General features: G+C 42.3%; 1 protein-coding gene across 1 annotated transcript in view; it reads right to left on the bottom strand.

Annotated features, from left to right (window-relative positions):
• The window catches only part of NOL10 (nucleolar protein 10), a 72,251-nt gene that overhangs the window by 32,759 nt on the left and 17,794 nt on the right, over positions 1-21,698 (bottom strand). Inside the window, exons 9-13 of the mRNA XM_063442161.1 lie at positions 21,117-21,202; positions 5,546-5,624; positions 4,461-4,610; positions 3,379-3,445; positions 3,044-3,096 (exon numbers count right to left, since the gene is read on the bottom strand). Coding sequence (XP_063298231.1) covers positions 3,044-3,096; positions 3,379-3,445; positions 4,461-4,610; positions 5,546-5,624; positions 21,117-21,202 — 435 coding nt within the window. The remainder of the gene's footprint in view (positions 1-3,043; positions 3,097-3,378; positions 3,446-4,460; positions 4,611-5,545; positions 5,625-21,116; positions 21,203-21,698) is intronic.

Below are 21,698 nucleotides of genomic sequence, written 5' to 3'. Positions count from 1 at the left end.
CGCACAGACATGGTAAAGGATTTTTCTAGCCATTATAGACTTGTAGAACTACAGGTAGGTAGCTATGTAGGTGGCTGATGTCGCTGCTGTGTGTTATCGTTTAATGGTCTTGCATAACTGCAGTGACCTTGAAAGGGTCTGCAATTCACGGAGGTGGTGATGCTGGCTTTTTTATGTGTGTAAGGAGTACTTGTATTTTTTTGAGGGGTTTACGGTTTATTTTTTTTCCTGTGTTAAAGCATTTTACAGTGGTTTGATTAAAAATGGGGGTTTCACAAGATGCCCGGAAAAAGCTTGTATTGCTCAGGTAGATTTTACACTTTTCTATTGGCAATATCAACTTCATCCACAGTGGGACAGCAGATAGAGGCTTAGAGCATGGATGAAGTTGACACTATTAATGCAGACACATTCATTCCACATTATCAAAGCGGCAACTCGGGTACAGTGGTTCTTCCCATAGGGTGAGGGGCACAGGGCTTGTACTGTGTTTCTTCAAGAAACACCACACAGTATGCCAAGAGATAAAAAAATTAAGTCAACATATATTTTAACTTATTTTTTTTCTTCTTATTTGCTACATTGTTATGTTGAAAGCTCCACTAACCTAACAAACAGATTTAAAATAAGGCAAATAAGTAACTTCAGAGTGGGAAGACAACAATGTGAAATTACAGCAAGAACATGATTTTGGCAAGGTTTAGCACAGGTGTCCTGGTAAAAACAGCTACCAGCAAATACTTTGCAAGCGGCTGTGTGCCATGGACCACATCCCACGGGAACGCCACTGTTTGAAAATACAACATATCTAATATTTTTTCCATATTATTTACAAATCACATGCGACTATAATGAAACAATAAAAATGAATTACTCCAAAGCAGCTGCTTAATTCTAGGTAACAACATTCCAAATTCTGATTTTCCCCTGACGCTAGTTACTGTAGCTGATGACGTTAAAAGGCTTAAATAAAGGGAAAACAGGCCTCAACACACATGCCCTTTCATGTCAAGGCTGTAATTATATCAGTATAAAGTCACTGATCATTAATGGGGCATCCTGTTGAGACTGTTCGACACACACCCAAAAAGCCATGCATGGTTACAGTTTAAATGTCTGTATATTTCCCTAAATTTCCCAACACTTCCTATGTCTGGTTCGCCGTCACAGCCAGATTCCGAGAGACACTGCAGGTGTTCCACATGGTTTTCACAGGAGGATGTGCTTATTGCTGTGAAAACAATAAAGTCCGCGTAATACAGCGCTGCCTAAGATCTTTGGTGTGAAGAGCTAGATTTTAGAGGCCCAACATGCTGGGGTGGGGAAGCTGGGGCCCAAAGGCTAAACAGAGGAAAAACCAGACACATGCCAATGTGAGATTTAATACCAGTAATGGGCTGCAAAGCTTCCATCGCAGGTTTTAATCATGGAAACAAACTGCATTTAGTGTGCATACATCTAGATCCCTGAATACAATGTGTGCACTGTTTGATGGTGTGCAGCCCAAAGCATCACCAGTAGGGGCCACACAAAGGAGTATACAATTAATTAAATACTATTGTTGCTGACTACAATGTCAAAATAGACAAATGGCATTTAAATACTAATGTGCCACCCACATATTAGGCATTGCCCGGTTCAAAAACATGGATCAGTCACGTGATCAGCTAATGGCGACCCTGTAATAAACCAAATTATACAAAGAATGTATGGTAGCACAAGTAGTAAGAGGAATTCAAACTTGCCACCAGAATGTCATCCAGCATTCTCAGTTTGTAATAAAACTGAATGACAAAACTTTTGTTATTAGCCTTATTAGCCAAGGACTTTTATATGAATGGCTGTGGCAAATCACTTGCCACGAAGGGGTTAAACAATCTTTGGACAAGAGACAATTACAGGAAAAAAAGCACAAACAAACAAAAGCAAAAGAATAAACATGAACATAACTATTTTAAGTCCCACTGCCCTCCATCTTCTCTCCCAGATTTAATTTGCTTAATGAAGTTTTCACCAGCAGTTGGCACATCCTTGGGGTCCTAAATCAGGTTCGTCCTTATTATATGTAACTTTGTGGATTCTGGAGGAAAAACCATTGAAAACGCCCACTCTTCTTTTTAAATACATTGCAGCATCCATACATATTGTGATGATACATATTAAGTGTGTGATGTTTGAATAAAGAAACTGTGGTGAGGTTGGTCATTTTAATTGGGGTTGCAAACTCAACACCTAAGGTTTGAATAAACTTTTTTCAAGGTTTCAGTAGGTTTCGTGACACAGCATGTCAAAGCTGCTAGTTATCCTCTAATAAGTCCTGCGTATACACTTAAAGGGACACTGTAGGCCCCCAGACCCCTTCAGTTCATTGAACTGCAGTTTCCCTATTGCACCGAGTGCTGCAATGTAAATCATTGTAGTTTTAGACAAACTGCAATGTTTACATTGCAGCACTGAGACAGCCTCTAGGTCTTGAGGCGCTTCCAGAATGTCCACTGACACTGGACGTCCCCACACTCTGCATGAGGACATCCAGTGTCAGCTATTTCCCCGTAGAAATGGCATGCTTTCCTATGGGGTGGGCCCAAAGCGTGAGTGGCATCTGAGGACACTGAGCCACGACCCAGCACCGAAGGACATTGGCAGGCGGGGTTAAAGGAGTTTTAACAATTTATTCACTGCAGCTGGAGGGGAGGGGTACTTACTGGGAGCTATAGTGCCACGAATACAGCTTTGTATTCCTGCCACTATAGTATCCATTTAATACAATTTATTTTTTTTGTAATTTAGCTTTTTCTACATTTTGTGTGTCCGTAGGAAAGAAAGCCAGCTCCTCTATCATTTCAATGACTAAACTTTACACCAGCCATGCCAATAGTAGATTGTAAACAATAATAACTAATAATTTATTTATTTTTTAAAACACAAATAAAAATGAAATACAGATTATTATATCAAACAAATTGGAGGCTACAACCCACCAAGAACTTTCCCAAGCACACAATGAAATCACAGGTACAATTATTGACAGCGTGGAACTTACCGGGATATAATATACATTCATTTTAGGAGCCTCGTTTGCAGTAAATAACATTCCTGAGGATACAAAATGACACAGATCATAGTTAGAACAGACAGCTTAATTTCACATTATACATAAAAATATATAAGGAATGTTAATCAGGCTTTGACTCATGACCAACCCACACATTTCCCCTCTGTCAGGTTCTATCCTACTCTTACCGAATATGTTCTAAATCAGCTCATCCTCTACATCCCAAGTCACTCAGACTTCCGTTAGCAATTACCTACAGATCCTCTTGACCAAGCTACGTTCTATTTAATCATTTTTTCCCTGTTATGCACATGTAGTCTCACCTGAGTCAGGATAAATACACACATCATTTACATCTGCCTCTGGTTCAATTGAAGTAAATATTTTGCCCTTAAAGAGAAAAAGAACCTAAAGTTAGTGCAAATTAATATTTACTAGACATATAGCTCACAGATTATCCCAAAATCAATTCTAGGGATGGGTTTGTCAGTATGGTAGAAATTATTAGCACCGAATAAAATATGCAATTACAGCTCATTTAATCAACTTAAAACCAACCACAAGTGTAAGTGTGATCATAGTGAGACAAAGGAAAGAGCTATTCACCCAGGTCTAAGCCTGTGACATAATTGTATAGGGATAGGTATTAGCAGTAGAAAGAGGGAAGTGCTCATGCCATTGTACAGAACACTGGTGAGACCTCACTTGGAGTATTGTACACAGTACTGGAGACCGTATCTCCAGAAGGATATTGATACCTTAGAGAGAGTTCAGAGAAGGGCTACTAAACTGGTTCATGGATTACAGGATAAAACTTACCAGGAAAGGTTAAATGATCTTAACATGTATAGCTTGGAGGAAAGACAAGACAGGGGGGATATGATAGAAACATTTAAATACATAAAGGGAACCAACACAGTAAAGGAGGAGACTATATTTAAAAGAAGAAAAACTACCACAACAAGAGGACATAGTCTTAAATTAGAGGGGCAAAGGTTTCAAAATAACATCAGGAAGTATTACTTTACTGAGAGGGTAGTGGATGCATGGAATAGCCTTCCAGCTTAAGTGGTAGAGGTTAACACAGTAAAGAGGTTTAAGCATTCATGGGATAGGCATTAGGCTATCCTAACTATTAGATAAGGCCAGGGACTAATGAAAATATTTAGAAAATTGTGCAGACTAGATGGGCTGAATGGTTATTATCCGCCGTCACATTCTATGATGTCCGGTCTCTCGCTCCTCACAGGTGAAAGGTGAAGCATTAGTGCCCCATGTTTATCTGAGTCTGGTGGTGACCAACGTTTTCATGAAAGCACCACAAGTTCCGTGATATGATATAAGTAGAATACTTGATGCCATGAATTGACTAGCCAAAATACAGTGAAACATGGACATGTCTTACGGTATTCTTGTTCCACATCTTGATAATCCTCGAGTCGGCAGATATAACTAGTTCTAAAGGATCGTGAAACTGTATAGATTTAATAGGTAATCCATACTGGTGATCCTTTACAATCATTGGACGACTGGAGCGGAGATCATAAATCAGAACCTGATGGAGAAGGGAGGAAGCAAAATAGTAAAAACTTGTAAGAAGTAAAAAACGAAATAAAACGTAAAACCAACTTTTTTTTTTTTTTTTTTTTTTTTTTAAATAGGTCAATGACCTTTACCTTAAATTGTGCCTATATGTGTATATGCAATTCTTTGAATGTGCAAATAAAACCCAAGGACAATTATACCATCTGGCCACAAATACTACTAAAAATGAAACCTATTACAATAAATAAATATTTGCACTACTTGCAAATAAAATTGGCAGCCACTCTCATTAATTTCAAATTGCTCTGCTCAAAGTCCTATTATTGGACTGAACAGAGACCTACCTGTCCCCACGCACAGACTACAGGCCCCATTTCTCACTGCTATGTCATTTTCTGGAAGTTTGTTCCTGGTGTTAATTATTACCTATTCTAACTAATTACCTAATTAACTTATTACCTATTCTAGCTGTGGTTTTCTCTTACAATATTAACATTACAACCCGTGCTAACGGTAGCATGCAAAACGCTCATATGACAATCAAAACAGCAGCACCACAAAAATGGGGACAGAGAGAACTGAATTAGGGAAGGAATTTGATGAAACAGAAATTGTCAGAAAAGGAATTTAAATAGAGATGTCTGGGAGAGGGGATCCTCCACGACAAGAGTGGTAAGCAAAGTGTAATGAGCATCTGAGCGGCAGAAGAGACACTGGAGGGGGTTGCAATGGGCACAACTATTTGAACAAACAAAACTTTTTCAGTGCCCTTTTACATCTCTGGTTCGGATGAACAAATTTCAAAATGAGCGCCGGCTTCACACAATGAAACAAATGGACATACAGACAACATCATGTGAGAGACACAAGTTAAGAAGCAAAATGGAGAAGATGAAAAATGTTTGGCAAAAGTTAAATCCACATCTGTATGATCCATGTAAGCACCTGTCCAGTTGATGTGCCAACGGCCATATGCAACGGTCCACTAAACTTCAAGGCTGATACTGCTGGTAAACCTTCTATTCTGAAAGAGAACAAATGGACAAAAATAAAGAACGATTTTACTCTCGGGAAAGCTCTTATAGTGGTGGATTTGTATTACCACTAGTCGTTTTAAAGACCTAGTCAGCAATACTTGATTTAATTATTCTATTTTTTTGTAAACTTAAAAACTCCTTCATGTTGGTTGTCCTAATCATTTATATTTGCAAACAGATGAAGTTTTCCTATTTAACAACTTTTCAGATAAGTTTGTTATATCGGAACAGATTTTGTTATACATCTTTAGAAATATACTGATAATAATGAAATGATTGCAAAGTTGAGCATCTCCACTTTAATACATTAATTACTCATGTTTTGAGAACTTAAATTAAAAGATGCTGATTGTGTGTATATAATGTCTTTTTCTGAACGTTGTATGTTTATTTTAAATTTCTGCTGTGTAAAAAAATAAATAAAAATGCTTGTTATCTCTACAGACAGAAGTTCAATTCATGGAATTCATTTAACAGTAATGCAAATATTGCACAAATATACATCCTCATGCTACATAACTGATCCATATTTCATACAGAATAACATTTGGACTATAATGTATCTTAAATAGATTTTCCTTCAAATGCAATTATTAAAAAAAAAAAAAAAAAAAAAAACTGATTTAAATGAAAAGAAAATCGGATTTTTACCCACCCTGGTGTATTATAGCCAAGAAAGAAAAATCTAATGAGCATTAATCTCAGAGGACGAACGTGTCCCTGACAGAGTTCTAGTCAGCAATAATAGTCAAAATTTTCTCTCACAAAAGTCAAAATATTATTATTTACCAACCTTCATGAATACACAAAGTTACAAAACTCTACTTTTAGTCAAGCAAACTTTAATAAACAATGTTTTAACCATCTAAACTACATAGTTATGTTTAATCACTATATCCATTAAAAAGTTTGCCCTTAAACTTCAGTTGTTAAAGTGTTTTAGGGGTTAAATGCACGTTTCCTCTGGTTTATGGAATATCCTCTTATTAACACCTCTCGGCAGTAAACAAGACAGCTGAGAGGGTTTCTTGCCTCACTCGGAATGTCAGTGCTTCTCATAGAACCATTGATGCGAAATCAAGGAGAGTGCAGCACATGTGCAATGCTTCCCTGTGAGAAGCACCTGACTGCATAAAACCCATAAGTAATGATGATTCGAAGCCCTTTTGGGTGAAACGCGTTAGTGTTTTAAATAAAACTAGTTTTGTTCTTTTTAAACCTTACAATTTTATCCCTGAAGATTTTATCCAGAGGAGCCACACTTTTGACCTCCTCAGGGGGGAGGACACCACCGACGCTACACGGGATTGAGCAAAAAACGCATTTCTTGCTCTCCTTATGCGAGTATACCTCCTTTTATTTTGCTTTTACAAGAACAAAACAAAGAGCACTATTTTTCTGTTTTTATTCTCATTTATTTTTCACTTTATAATTCTTTATTTTAAATGTGCTGAGAGGAACAAGAGTACCTGCAATGACAAGACAACATGGGCATTACACTGAGAATTGTGGCACATATTTTTTGTTAAGTAATGATCAAGAAAACAGGATGTGTTTCAGCATGAGTTTGAAAAGTTGAGGAACAAGTAGTGTAAGATTAATGCTACAAAACGTATTAATCTGTAAAAGCTTAGAAAGGGGTTTAAAAGTGTGCTATATCAACATAAGAACTAAGCTTAGTATAAGACAGGAGTCCACCACAGAGTATGTGAACTGGCTTGTTGCCAATGCTGGCCAGATTGTCATAGCGAGCCAGGAGTCTGCTGGTTCCCCCACACTCTTTCACCCAATTCCACGTTTTAGGTGGGACAGGAGGCTTCCGACTGGTAGGTACAGGTATTGCGGTAGTCTCGGGTATTCAGCATCGGAGGGCCTCTGTGCTTCCCATTGGTGAGTGTACTTAGGCAGCCGCTGGACAGGCCTTTGCACCATCCTACGTTTGGGCAAGGTGCGCCTTGTACTCTGCTTCTGTGTGGGAGCTTTTGCCATTTTTGGAGCCGCAGATGCCTTAAAGGGACCTCGATGCGAGTGGGAACTTGGCTGTGATGGCGCAGGCTGGTGCATTCTGTGCTCAAGCTGCAGCCAAAAGTTGTGGAAGAGCTTGTCCAGCCGGGTGAGTATATCGCCAGTGTCAGCGTTGGGGGTTGGGAGCCATGCGGCCTGCGCCATTGCAGGAGAGTGTTACTGCAAAACTCAGCGGGCCTTGTATGAGCTTTTTGTCTGGGTGCCGGGATAACCTCCACCGGTCCAGAGGGGGGAAGAAACAGGACTTGCCGCCTAGGATGCCAGAGCAATTCCGCTGAGGAGGTCGGCCGCCCCTCTCGGTTGGGACAACACCAAGCCGCAATGTTAGTTGCTTGGAGCCCCACAGCCACCGACAGCAAGAGTGCTACTGAAAGGTTCCCTGTCGGTCCCAGGTGCAATTGATGTGGGATTATTAAAAATCTTTATCGTACTTGTATTGAATTATTGCACTAACTCCATTTTAACTTTATACTGTGATAATCCTCCATTTTGTCCTCCTAACCTGACTTCTTCAATCCTCCATTTTGTCCTCATAACCTAATTTGTTCATTTTAAAACTACCTTACATGACAGAATTTCCCAGCACATCTAATACAATAGACAAAGACTGTATTTTCTATAAGGACATGATTAACACAGGAATCGCTGACTTTTCCTTAACTTGCAACATAGTATAATTTGAAGGCCATGAGAACACAGTAGTAATGAAATGTTCTATTCATAAGGGACCTTGCACCTGGCCACGAGGCCTGAGATCACCGACCGTGTAAAATGACGCTCAAGACCCCCTTGTCCCCACCCGTATCCAGAACAATCCCACCTCTTGGTGGGTGGGCACGGGACTAACCACTTAGTCTTTGAGCCAATTAGTAATATTAATAGGAGGACACTAATCCCGACACTTCACAATTAATCCAATTAATGATGTTTATTTGCTGATATTCTAATAATCAATGATGACGCAAAATGCTTCTTAAAAGGGCCTGCGCGCCCGCTTTTTAATCACTTGCCAATAAATTTTCTCGAAGTTATTTTAACCTGAACCTTGTGTGTCAGACTTAATTACTTCAGCGTATATACGCAATCCAATTTTATTGATTTGGACAGGAACAGATAGACATTTAAACATTTTGGTTTACTGCTAAAAAGTACCATAACAACTTGGCGCCCAACGTGGGGCATCGGGCTATGTCCGGCCGGTGAGCCGTCCTAAGGAAGACAAGGGTGGACGGAGGAATCCAGGGGGAAGGAAAGGAGATTGATCACCTCCAGGTACACGGTAGAGACTTCTGCAGAGCCACCGGTATGTTCCGGCCCCTTTGATTGACCCGTCCACGTGTCTGTGACTGCTTCCCGGGAGGACATCAAAGACAGGTAATATCTTGCCCGGTGCCTCGTTACTCACTTGTTTACCTGCATTTTTTGTCTATCTGTTGCCTGGGTGTGTTTGAATTGTTTGCCTGTTTCCCCATTTTGAGATAAAGGGGGGGTGGACCTGCAGGGGATTTGCCTGGGGTTCTGTCTTGCTTGTTTTTCCCTTTTTGGGATAAAGGGGGGTGGACCTGAGGGGACTTGCCTGGGTCTTCAGTATATCTGTCTATCTGTTTGTATTTTGCCCCTTTTGGGATAAAGGGGGGTGGACCTGAGGGGATTTGCCTGGGTCTTCTGTTGCCGGTTTTACAGCCTAGCTAGCGTTTTGGTAACCCACAGCTTCGGCTGAGGGGAGTCCGGTTTTGGTAACCCACAGCTTCGGCTGGGGGGAGTCCGGTTTTGGTAACCCACAGCTTCGGCTGGGGGGAGTCCGGTTTTGGTAACCCACAGCTTCGGCTGGGGGGAGTCCGGTTTTGGTAACCCACAGCTTCGGCTGGGGGGAGTCCGGTTTTGGTAACCCACAGCTTCGGCTGGGGGGAGTCCGGTTTTCTTTGGTAACCACAACCCTGAGCGCTGGGGCCGGTGGAATTCCAGTTTTCTGTTTTATTTGTGAGGGGGGCTTAGTCTTGTGGCAGGGGACTCTGTTTCCTAGGGGGATTCAAGTGGGCATTGCTTGTTTTCCGCATCACGTGGTAGTGAGACTTATAAGTGGGTTTTATAGGGGCACTACGGGAGTGAGGATAGAGGTGGCCACATTCTTGTGGACTACTGTGCAGAGGGAGGCTGACGGAACTCGGACCGGTGTCAGTTGTTTTCCGTGGCCGCTGGTAGTGAGACTTATGAAAGTTGTTCTCCGAGCGGAGACACTACGGGGTTGAGGGAGGTGACTTTGGAGTAAGCACACGAGTAAAGGAAAGGAATTACTGTTGATTTCATTTGAACTGTGATGCATGCACTGTATTTCAACTGTATTGTTGTCTTGTTTGTTTAATGAGGAGTCTCATGAACTCCTGTGTCTGTCTCTAAGGATTTTCCTTGCCTTTCATCTTTTCTACACTTCCTATATTGTTATACTATCCACTCCCATTCCTCTTAAAAGAGAAGTGATTGGTCACACACTTCTCACCTCTCTCCAATCCGTGTCTACCACCCCGGGTAGGCGGATTCAGTGACTGGTCTACGTTTTGGGAAGACGCACCTGAGAAAGTCCCACGGTTCTCGGGTGGCAGTCGAGCATTGTAGACGTTCCTGTTCAATTTTCCTTCTCTCTCTCTATATCTAGGACGCTGGTATAGGGGTAAAGAGACTATGGGACAGGATTTAGATAAGCCCAGTAAGGGCTGGTTAGCATGTGATTTAGTAGAGAACAGAGAGGGTGAGGAGATGGTTAAAGGTGTTGAAAGGATTGCAAAAGTATGTAAAATTGCTGTACCGACATGTGGAAGATTGCAACCAGAAAGCTGGCGCAAGTTACTGGCAGAAATGAAAGGCAAGCTTACAGATAATGATTTATTAAAGACTGCTGAAGCATGGTACAGAGTAGCGAAGGCTATTCAGCTAGAAGGTTGGGTTGAGGAAGAAATAAATCACAAAGGTGTGAAATTGTTTGTGTATCATAAGAATTGTGTTGCTGGAGTTTACCCTCAGCCAGCGCCCCAAAATGGCGCCCAGGGGATGTCTATCCCCAAGGTTCAGTCAGCAGTAGGTCATAGCCAGCTGACTATGTTCCCCACTCCCAATACTCCCGAATCCAATCCCATCACCTCCCCTGTCTGCCCGGTCCTGAATTCTGATGGATCCTTCTTTACCCCTTCCCCGTCTCTAACAATCCCATCATCCTCATCCATCCCCACGCTACCTTCCATGCCTAATCCTAACATTTCATCTGCCATCTCCTCCCTGCAATCCCTCTCCGTCGCTAATCCCCTCCCATCAGCATCCGCCCAACTAACTACCCCTCCCTCCCTTGCTCCGACTCCTCCTTCTGCACCCATCCCCACCAATCCCGTCCTGTCTCCTCCCATAACCAGCTGCACCCCAGTCCAATACCCTACCTCCTTAAATGTACCTACCCACCCTACTCTTCTGCCCTCCCCTGCCTGGCCCTACCCCTTCCCATATCCCATGGCCCTGCCCTACCCCGGTTACCCTCCCTTTCCCCAAGCCGCTCCCCAGGTTCCGGTTATGCCCAGTCCGGCTCAGTCTGCCCCGGAAGTGCCCATATCGAACATGGCCGCCACTTCTTCCCTTAATCCTAATGCAACTCCTTTTCCCGCCTCCAATATGGCGGCCCCCAGTTCAGCCCTGATGCCGGTAATCCCCGGTGATTACCTGTCCCCAGGTCATGACTCGCTAGCCACCCCTGCATCTGGGGCTCCTTCCCATCCCCCGATCCTTTCACCTCACGCAAGCCCTGCACCACGTAAGAGAGACAATATCATAGAATTTGATGACGAAGAGGAGGACAGGGTGTCCCATGTCTCATCGGAGGTTGCTGCGGGAGCCTCAGCTCATCGTTCTATCGATGATCCCTTCGGCCACAAGGGTCGGGGAGAACGGGCCCCTCCTAAGTATGTTGCTTTTAACCCCACTCAAGCTAGTGCTTTAATGAAATCACTCCCTGACCCAGAAAAGCAGCCTATGCCCTTTTACCGAGGGATAGTTCAAATTCAAAAGACTTATTCCGCCGCATGGCGTGATCTACTGAGCATTTGTGCTATTAAAGCAGGGGATGCATATTGGCCAAGCATGGCCCGACACCTCAGTACAGATCTGCTCGGCAGTGACATTGATTACCCCTCCGGAGTAACTTTTTGCAACCAATTAAGAGATTGGGCTAAGGACAAACTTGCAGATCAGGCTGCTGGCCTTACTGATGTTATACAAGATAAAGGAGAATCAGTGGAAAGGTTTCATGCAAGACTGTATCAAATGTTCACAGATTTGGGGTTTGATCTTACTGACAAGATTCATTCACAAATGCTGTCCGGTGCTTTTGTCCAAGGTGTCAAAGACCCAATACGCAAGGGAATTATCGCTGCCCGCCCTGAATACAAGGTTGTTCCCCTGGATACTTTACTCCTAGTTGCTAGGGGCCTAGAGTCTGCCCAGACCCCCAGAAGGCCAAGCTCTGCTCCTCTTATGGTGGCACGCACTACCCCTATTCCCAAGGGTACCAGACCAGAGGATGGTGTTTGTTTTAATTGCAAGGCCAAAGGGCATTTTAAAAGTGATTGCCCGGAACCCAGGAGAGAGCCAAGAAAGCCATCCAGGCCTGCCCCGGCCCCTAAGGCCGAGAAGGAGGTTCCAATAATTGAGGAACCAGATGATTAGGAAATTGGCAAGCCTGTGTCATTAACCCCTGTTATGGCAGTGTCTACAGGGGATAAGGGGGGGCCACTTGCTACAGTGACTTTACCCATTGAGGGCCAACCAACCACATTTCTTGTTGACACAGGTGCAGCCCGTAGTGTTCTGAGAGAACAAGACCTGCCAGACTCATCTTTCCTGTCCAATATTGATGTCTCTTGTGTTGGAGTGGATGGCCAGCCAAGACACAGCCCTTTAACAACTCCACTACGAGTTGGCCTGCTTGCTCGTTTTGTGGTATCCTCCACTTGCCCAATTAACCTGTTAGGTGCTGATGTTCTCTCACGCCTGCAAGCATCCATCACCTTCACCCCAGATGGGCAAATAGAAATGACTACACCTCTATCTGAATCAGACACCTCAGCCTTGTGCTCCTTGCCTCTGATGCTGCATTTGGAAAAACCCCGTGAGAAAGCAGCAGAATTAAGGTCCAATTTCCCAGAGGTATTAAAAACACAGGTGCCCGCCAAGCTATGGTCCTCAGGCCCAGAGGACATAGGTCACCTAAATGTTCCCCCTGTGGTGGTAAAGCTTATTCCAGGAGCTAAGTTACCAAGAAAGCCACAATATCCATTAAAACCAGCACAGGCTGCTGCCATTTCTATCCACATCAAGGCACTCCTGGAGAAGGGTGCCCTGGTAAAATGTAAATCTGAATGCAACACCCCATTATTTCCTGTGAAAAAGAAAACTCCAAAAGGTGAGCCTGAGAAGTACAGGATGGTTCAGGATCTCCGTGCTGTCAATGAAGCTACCGTCCTGGACACCCCTCTTGTACCAAATCCCCATACTCTGCTCTCTGGAGTCCCACCATCTGCAAAATTTTTCACAGTAATTGACCTGGCCAATGCCTTTTTCAGTGTCCCATTGGACCCTTCCTGTCAATACCTGTTTGCTTTCACTCATGAGATGCAACAGTATACCTGGACTGTCATGCCCCAAGGGGCACAAAATTCTCCAAGTCAATTTGCAAAGGCCATGGCCACCATCCTTGACCCATGGCAAGCCGAGCACCCAGAAGTTGTTCTGCTCCAGTATGTGGATGATTTGTTGCTCTGTGGAGATGATATACCCACTACTGAAAATTGCTCAATTAGTCTCCTTTGCTATTTGGCAGAACAAGGATGTAAAGCTTCGCTCATCAAGCTCCAATTCTGCCAACCTTCAGTGATTTTCCTTGGTCATTGCCTATCTCAAGGTACCAGACATCTTACTCGGGACCGGGTAAGAGCTGTGCTGGACATCCCACCTCCAAGGACTTCAAAGTCTCTTCATGCCTTCCTAGGCCTCATTTCCTACTGCAGAGCATGGATCCCAGAAGCCTCTCTGCTTATGCAACCTCTCTATGATGCCCTTAAGTCTGACCCATTCTGTTTGACCAATGAAGCTCTGGACAATTTCAATGCTCTAAAACGTGCCATTGCTTCTGTTCCTGCCTTGGGCCTACCTGACTACTCCAAACCTTTCAAATTATTTGTCTCCGAAAGACAAGGCCATGCAACAGGAGTTCTCACCCAAACTAATGACTTAAGAGGCCGCCAGAGGCCTATTGGATATTTCTCATGTCAACTGGACATTGTGGCCAGAGGGACTCCTTCCTGTCTCAGGGCTGTTTTTGCTGCAAGAGAGCTCATAGAAAGAACCTCAGACCTGGTCCTTGGCCACCCTCTGGTTGTTTTGGCCCCTCATGACATTTCTGCCATCATCAACCAAGTCCAGCTCAAGCACGTGTCTCCAGCCAGACACCTACGCCTCCAATGCCATCTTCTTCTACCTGACAACATTTCCATCCAAAGATGTCAAGTTCTTAACCCATCCACTCTTCTTCCACTCCCTGAGGGGGGTATCTATTATGGATTTATCACGGATGAAACCTACATTTACCTGCTCTGTGGATGTATCAAGAAAGTCATGCATCCACATTTGACATTTTATGAAGATGAGAGGCCTCTCTGTGAAGGCCCAGATTACGCCTTCTGTACCATGTGGTACAAACCAAACATTACTCCCGAACCTTGTTATGAAGATGAGCTTTACCACTGGACTGATGTGAAGCTCACTGCTCAAGATTTCTATTGTGACTCTGAAGGCAATAGCATGGTCTTGGTCCAACTATCTCAACAACTTAACTACCTCTACCGCCATTGGGATACTGCTATCCCACATATTCCTGTTACCAAACTGAAGACAAGGTCATGGAATGATCTTGGGCCTATGGCGAAGCTATGGGCCACCATGGATGAAGAACAGCTACAGGAAAATGGTATTGCCAAATACCCAACAACTGACCTTCTGGAAGCATGGCCACACCACTTCCTAGAAAAAGAATTTCAAGATCTGGTCATAGTGAATGATTATGACCCTGAAACACCTCATGACTGTTTTGAACAGATGAAAATGGAGACAGTGCACCTACCAACTGTGCATGAGAATCCATTACCAGATCCAGATTTCACCCTGTTTGTGGACGGTTCAAGATATGCTGATGAAGAAGGAAGATATCATACAGGATATGCCGTAACCACAACAGATGAAGTTATCAAATCATCATCCTTACCGCCAGCAATGTCTGCGCAAGAAGCTGAATTACAGGCTCTGACTTCAGCATGCAAAATTTCCGAAGGAAAACGTGCCAACATCTATACAGATTCAAGATATGCTCTGGGTGTGGCACATGACTTCGGCCTAATTTGGAAGACAAGAGGATTTCTTACCACCGCCGGTACACCAGTCAAGCATAGTACTGCAATCAAGGAGCTAATGGATGCCCTCCTACTCCCTAAAGAAGTGGCCATTTTGAAGGTAAAGGCCCATGGGAAATTGGATACAGATGAAGCAAAGGGCAACCATTTGGCTGATCAGGCTGCTAAGCTAGCAGCCAGGGATCTGCAGGAAGTGGATGAAGAAGTGTCCGGACAAGAAGAAGAAGAAGTCCCTATTTTTGCTCTGCAAACTCTTCCTACAGATTTGCGAATTTTGCGAGAACAGCAAGCTGCAGTCACTCCTGAAGAAATCCAGAAATGGAAAAAGAAAGGAGCTGTCCAAAAGGACGGAGTATATTACAACAACTTCAAATTTTGTCTTCCCAAAAATTTATATCCAGCAGTTGTCCAATGGGCACATGGGCCTGCACACCTGTCAAAGGAATTGATGGCCGCCCTCATACAGAAGTATTATGAAGCACCCGGAATCACAACATTGATCAGCAGCTTCTGTAAGGCCTGTGTCATTTGTGCAAAATGCAATCCAGGAAGACCAATTAAGGTGCCTGCAAAACACCTGGCAAAGCCCATGTACCCCTTCCAGAGAATTCAAATTGACCACATCCAAATGCCCAAGAGTGGGCCCCATGAATATGCACTAGTCATAGTGGACATGTTCTCAGGATGGCCAGAGGCCTACCCAGTGGCCAATATCACTGCAAAAACAACCGCAAGACGCCTACTTACAGAGATAGTATGTAGGTTCGGACTCCCAGAAGTCATTGAAAGTGATCAAGGCCCAGCTTTCACAGCGACAGTGACTAAAGAAATTTGGACTGCTCTAGGGGTGACTCTAGCCTTCCACACCCCTTACCACCCACAAAGTAGTGGTAAAGTAGAGCGTATGAATGGCACTCTAAAAGCCAGAATGTTAAAAATGTCACAAGAAACAAAAATGCCCTGGCCAGAAAGCCTGTCAATAGCTTTATTTAGTGTTAGGCACACACCTAGAGGGAAGCATTCACTGTCCCCATATGAGATTCTATTTGGGACAGCACCCAGACTAGGTTGTTATTATCCGCAGCAGTTACAGCTCCAATCAGATGTTTTAGTAGACTATGTAACTGAACTTGCAAATGCCTTAGACAAAATACATGCCCAAGTTTTCTCTTCAATTCCAGATCCCGATTTGGATACAGGTACCCATAACCTGCTTCCCGGAGATTGGGTTCTGGTCAAGAAGTTTGTGCGGAAAAATACCCTGGAACCAAGATTTGACGGTCCATTCCAAGTTCTCCTGATTACCGCAACCTCAGTCAAACTGGCCGGTAGGCCAAATTGGATCCACGCTTCCCATTGCAAGAAATCTCCTGCCCCAGAGGAAGCAGATACCGCACAAGCATGTACCTCTGGTACACCTTCTCCTTAATTAGCCTCATAAAGGCCCAGCAAGTAGCCATTACCAAAGATGTTAGTGGGTACACCTTCTGGTATAATTCATCATGCACCCATGTGGCTACTTATACCTTTGATTATTGTGATATTGTAGAATGCCCATTTCCCACATCACAAATCCAGAGTATCTATAGAGATATCCCTCATTCAAAAGACCCATATGTTTGTGTAGTTGACAAACAATGGGGGCACAATTGTAATCATTGGGGGGCGGCGGGATGGAATGCCGGGCCTGCCTGGGGTTACAAACCAAAAAGTGCCTTATCTAAAGTAGATGACCATGGTAGATCCCTTCTCCAGAGAATGACTTTGAGAAAGCCTGGGGGGGGTACACCAATGAAATTAATCCTTAATATTGAGCATCCAAGCCCAACAGATGCAGACCAGTATGTGATGGGAATGTATTGGAAAAAGGGGTCCTACCGTAAATTAGGGCATTTCTACCTCAAAGATATGTGTAACTCTTCTGAGTGGCAAGGGGCCACCCATATGGTCCCAAACCCATTAAAACCTCATATCCAGACCTTTCAAGACATGATGGCCATTGCTAACCCCACCTTTGAAGATACCATGGCCGCTGAAACAGGTTTTAATGATGTAAATTTATGGTTAGAATGGATGAAATATAATGCTAATAAGCATAATAAGACCGCATGCTATGTGTGTGGCGGTGCCCGGCCTCACCTGGGTACTGTACCTCTAATCCTGCCAGTAGATGTAGAGGAATGTGTTTTAAGCCTTTTTGCCTATCACTATAATTTTAACAGGTCCATATGTATTGCATGGACAAAGGAGTATCCTCTCCTAACCAAGGATGTCAAACCCCCAGATGGTATTACCGTGTATAAAGGTAATTACACTTGTTATGCTAATTATGATGGAATTGGTAAATTCTTGGGTAACTTCTCTAAGGGGTATTGTGCTACCTACAGAAATGTCTCTATGAACTTGTTGCAGTTTCACACCAGGTCATTAGGGGATATTTACTGGTTGTGTGGGGATTTACAATTAAGATCCAGAATGGACAAAGAGTGGTGGGGGGAGTGTACTCTGGCTAAAGCCATTATGCCTATACATATCATCTCTGACACACACCTCGTCAACCATGAGTCCAGGCACACTAAGGTTAAGCGTGACGCCCCAGTGAAAGGAAGTTTTGATCCTCATGTGTATATTGATGCCATTGGAGTGCCTAGGGGGGTGCCCAATGAGTTTAAAGCAAGAGATGAAGTTGCTGCAGGATTTGAATCACTTTTTGCCATAGTTACCACAAACAAGAATTTAAATTGGATAAATTACATTTATTATAATCAACAGCGTTTTGTTAATTACACCAGACGCCCTCCAGGGGTTGGCCGAACAGTTGCAGGCCACATCCCAAATGGCTTTCCAGAATAGAATGGCCCTAGACATGATCTTAGCCGAAAAAGGAGGGGTTTGTAAAATTTTGCCCATGACATGTTGTACCTATATCCCAGAAAACACAGGCCCTAATGGTAAAGTTACATTAGCCATCGAGAAATTAAATGACCTGTCTGAAGAGTTAAAAAGGAATTCTGGGATAAAAGATCCCTGGGAAAGATGGTTTGGTTGGATGACAGGATGGCAAAAGGCTTTAATGCATATTGGTATGGCTATACTAATTTTTCTTTTTATCTTTGCTCTTCTCTTTTGTTGTATCCTCCCATGTCTGAAAAAGTCCCTCATGAAGACTGTTGACCAAGCGGCACCCACTTTCACTCATCTTGAAGTTGATGACCAAGATTTCCAAGACATCAACTCACCCTGTCTGCCGCTGCAAACAATCCCTTTTGTTGATAAAGTGCAGGAATTCTAGGAAGGGACTAGCTTAGGGACAGCATCTGTCAGTGAATGGTAAAGGCCCCGTGTGGAGAAGTGGTGGGTTAGCTGCCATGGGACACCCATGGGTGTGAAGCGTTCGAGAGCCATACTGACGGATGAGTTAGCCTGTCAGGGTCAGATCTAGGGACAGTCTTGCACTTTGCATTAACACCTAGCTAGCGGCCACGGGGTTTCTGTGCCTTTGGGTTAACACGTCTTCCTGGTACTAACTTAATAAAGTTTTTATCTCTTAGAATCTAACATTTCATAGGGGGGACTGATGTGGGATTATTAAAAATCTTTATCGTACTTGTATTGAATTATTGCACTAACTCCATTTTAACTTTATACTGTGATAATCCTCCATTTTGTCCTCCTAACCTGACTTCTTCAATCCTCCATTTTGTCCTCATAACCTAATTTGTTCATTTTAAAACTACCTTACATGACAGAATTTCCCAGCACATCTAATACAATAGACAAAGACTGTATTTTCTATAAGGACATGATTAACACAGGAATCGCTGACTTTTCCTTAACTTGCAACATAGTATAATTTGAAGGCCATGAGAACACAGTAGTAATGAAATGTTCTATTCATAAGGGACCTTGCACCTGGCCACGAGGCCTGAGATCACCGACCGTGTAAAATGACGCTCAAGACCCCCTTGTCCCCACCCGTATCCAGAACAATCCCACCTCTTGGTGGGTGGGCACGGGACTAACCACTTAGTCTTTGAGCCAATTAGTAATATTAATAGGAGGACACTAATCCCGACACTTCACAATTAATCCAATTAATGATGTTTATTTGCTGATATTCTAATAATCAATGATGACGCAAAATGCTTCTTAAAAGGGCCTGCGCGCCCGCTTTTTAATCACTTGCCAATAAATTTTCTCGAAGTTATTTTAACCTGAACCTTGTGTGTCAGACTTAATTACTTCAGCGTATATACGCAATCCAATTTTATTGATTTGGACAGGAACAGATAGACATTTAAACATTTTGGTTTACTGCTAAAAAGTACCATAACACAATCATGTAGCCACCAGACGAATAAAGTATGCCGGGTATCAAGATTAAATGCTAAAAAGCAAGATTTGTAAGGAGCTCCCGTTCCATGCATCTGATCAGCATGGCGTCAAGCCCTGCCCCCTTTTTCATTTTCATTTTATGTAGTTAATGAATATCTGTGACACTGAAATTTGGAGGGAAATACCTGTGAACGTTCAACACTTTAACTGGTCCTTGACCCTGACCTACCATCTACAAGGAAGGGATAATACCGCCCAAGCGCATATATCTGGAGCTGAACATAAACTCCAGAAAATTGTAAGTGGCATTTTTCTTATTTAACCTCATCACCTATAGAATATACTACACTATATTCTGTTTCTGTTTTCATTTTTTCCCTACTGACTCACCACCATACGAGTTTAAGGACACCCAGAAGGCACTGCTTCCCTGTACCCTTTCCTGACCTAGACTCTACTGGAGCTTGAATAAAGGGGAGTCTAATAGTTTATTATTGGTTTCAAAGATGGAATGAAGGTGGAGGAGGCAAGTAATCGAATTCTCCAATAAAAAAAAAAATGCATTTATTTTTTTTAATTAGATTGTTCCATTAATATATAAAAGTCATATACTCTGTTTATTAACCAAATGAACCGACATCTGATAATTATTTATTGAAAAAGTATAACAAATGAATATGACACACGTAAAAATAGGCTGCACATCCTACAAAGAAGAAAATATATGACGATATGCAGATTTGGTGAAAAAAATTAAATTAAAATGAAAAGAAAATTTCCTTGTACCACCATGATTTAAAAAAAAAAAAAAAATTTTTGATAGATTAATGTAGTGGTCATAAATCTGACTACAGAAATGACAACTCCAGTACAGCCAGCTATACTTGTTTTAACAACTTTTAACATAATAGACTACGGTAAGCATGAAAAGCATGCGAAAAAACTAAAATAAGACAAAAACCTTAAGCAATTATTTGACTGTCTCTTACAACCCTGGAAGGAAAATAACATCAACTATGAATATTTAGGGCTACAGAAAAAGATGGCTGTCTTCAAACTAATATATCATCTGGGTATATGATATGATAGGGATGGTTTGCCAGACCGGGAATTTCTTTCCCCTAATATATATTTTTTACATTTTGTTTAGCAAACACAACTGCTCTCAACCAATATACACTTGCCTCTATTTGAGGAGTAATGTTTTGAGAACTTTCGAAGGGATTATGTATTTATTTTAGCTTCGTAGCTTGCTTTAGTGATTAGGTTGTTTACAGAACGCCTGCATTGTAAACGCTATAGGGGTTAATTTGCTTAATGTCTAATTAGTTATGGCTTTACTGAGTGGTGGACAAAATCAGAATCTAAAAGACTATAGCACATTTCTCACGAGTAACAGAGGATATAGATCTAACCTTCGATACTAACATCATGGGGCAAATTGAAGCCAGATCCACCATATTTTTCTATACGTACTGATGGGCAAACAAGCAAAGAGCTGCTCAGAAGTACGCTATCAGTATAGATCAAAGAGGAATCCCACAGCATATGAATGCTACATGCTTCACACTTTTCATGTGCTGTCTATCAGCTTGAAGATGTGTCTGTGACCTATATGGCATGCTAAGGGTTATGGAAACTTTATTTAAAAAAAAACAAAAAAAAACAACAACTTACTCGGTATCTTCCGTTACACTACTCAAAGCACAGTCCAGAACGCCTACGCTATTTCTTGTCCTTGGATCCCAGCATTCAACTTTACCCTGAGCGAGATCAGAATAATACCAGTTAGAATAAAGAACTGAGAAAAGAATGGTCCGAAACAAGACACACATATATATATTTCCTTCTTATTAATATTAATTAAGAAGGAAATAAAAGCAATGGAACAGAAATATACAGATACAGAATCTAAAATAAATATACTGTTCACTGTGATTTTTCCTAACTTCAGTTTTTAACCAGTCCCATTAGAAGCTGAGCATTACAGTGTCAAAAGTTTGCAATAATTTGTAATGCATATATGAACACAAATGTAGAGAGTAGTTTCTAACTTCTTAAATAGAATGTTCATATAGCATTTACACGCAGTGATTGTTCTTTAACATAAATAAGACAATTGTCAACCACTGAACAGAAATGTAATAACTATCTCTAACAACGGCTCAAGGAGGGAAAAAAATATTTCTGGATTTTTAAAAAACTGCTCCGTATACGGATAACCGGCAACCTGGGCCTTGATTTAATTATTTTGGATAC

Source organism: Pelobates fuscus, chromosome 2 (assembly GCF_036172605.1).
Source record: "Pelobates fuscus isolate aPelFus1 chromosome 2, aPelFus1.pri, whole genome shotgun sequence".
NCBI lineage: Eukaryota > Metazoa > Chordata > Amphibia > Anura > Pelobatidae > Pelobates > Pelobates fuscus.
The sequence above is the reverse complement of the archived record's forward strand: the minus strand, read 5'-3'. Positions and strand labels throughout refer to the sequence as shown.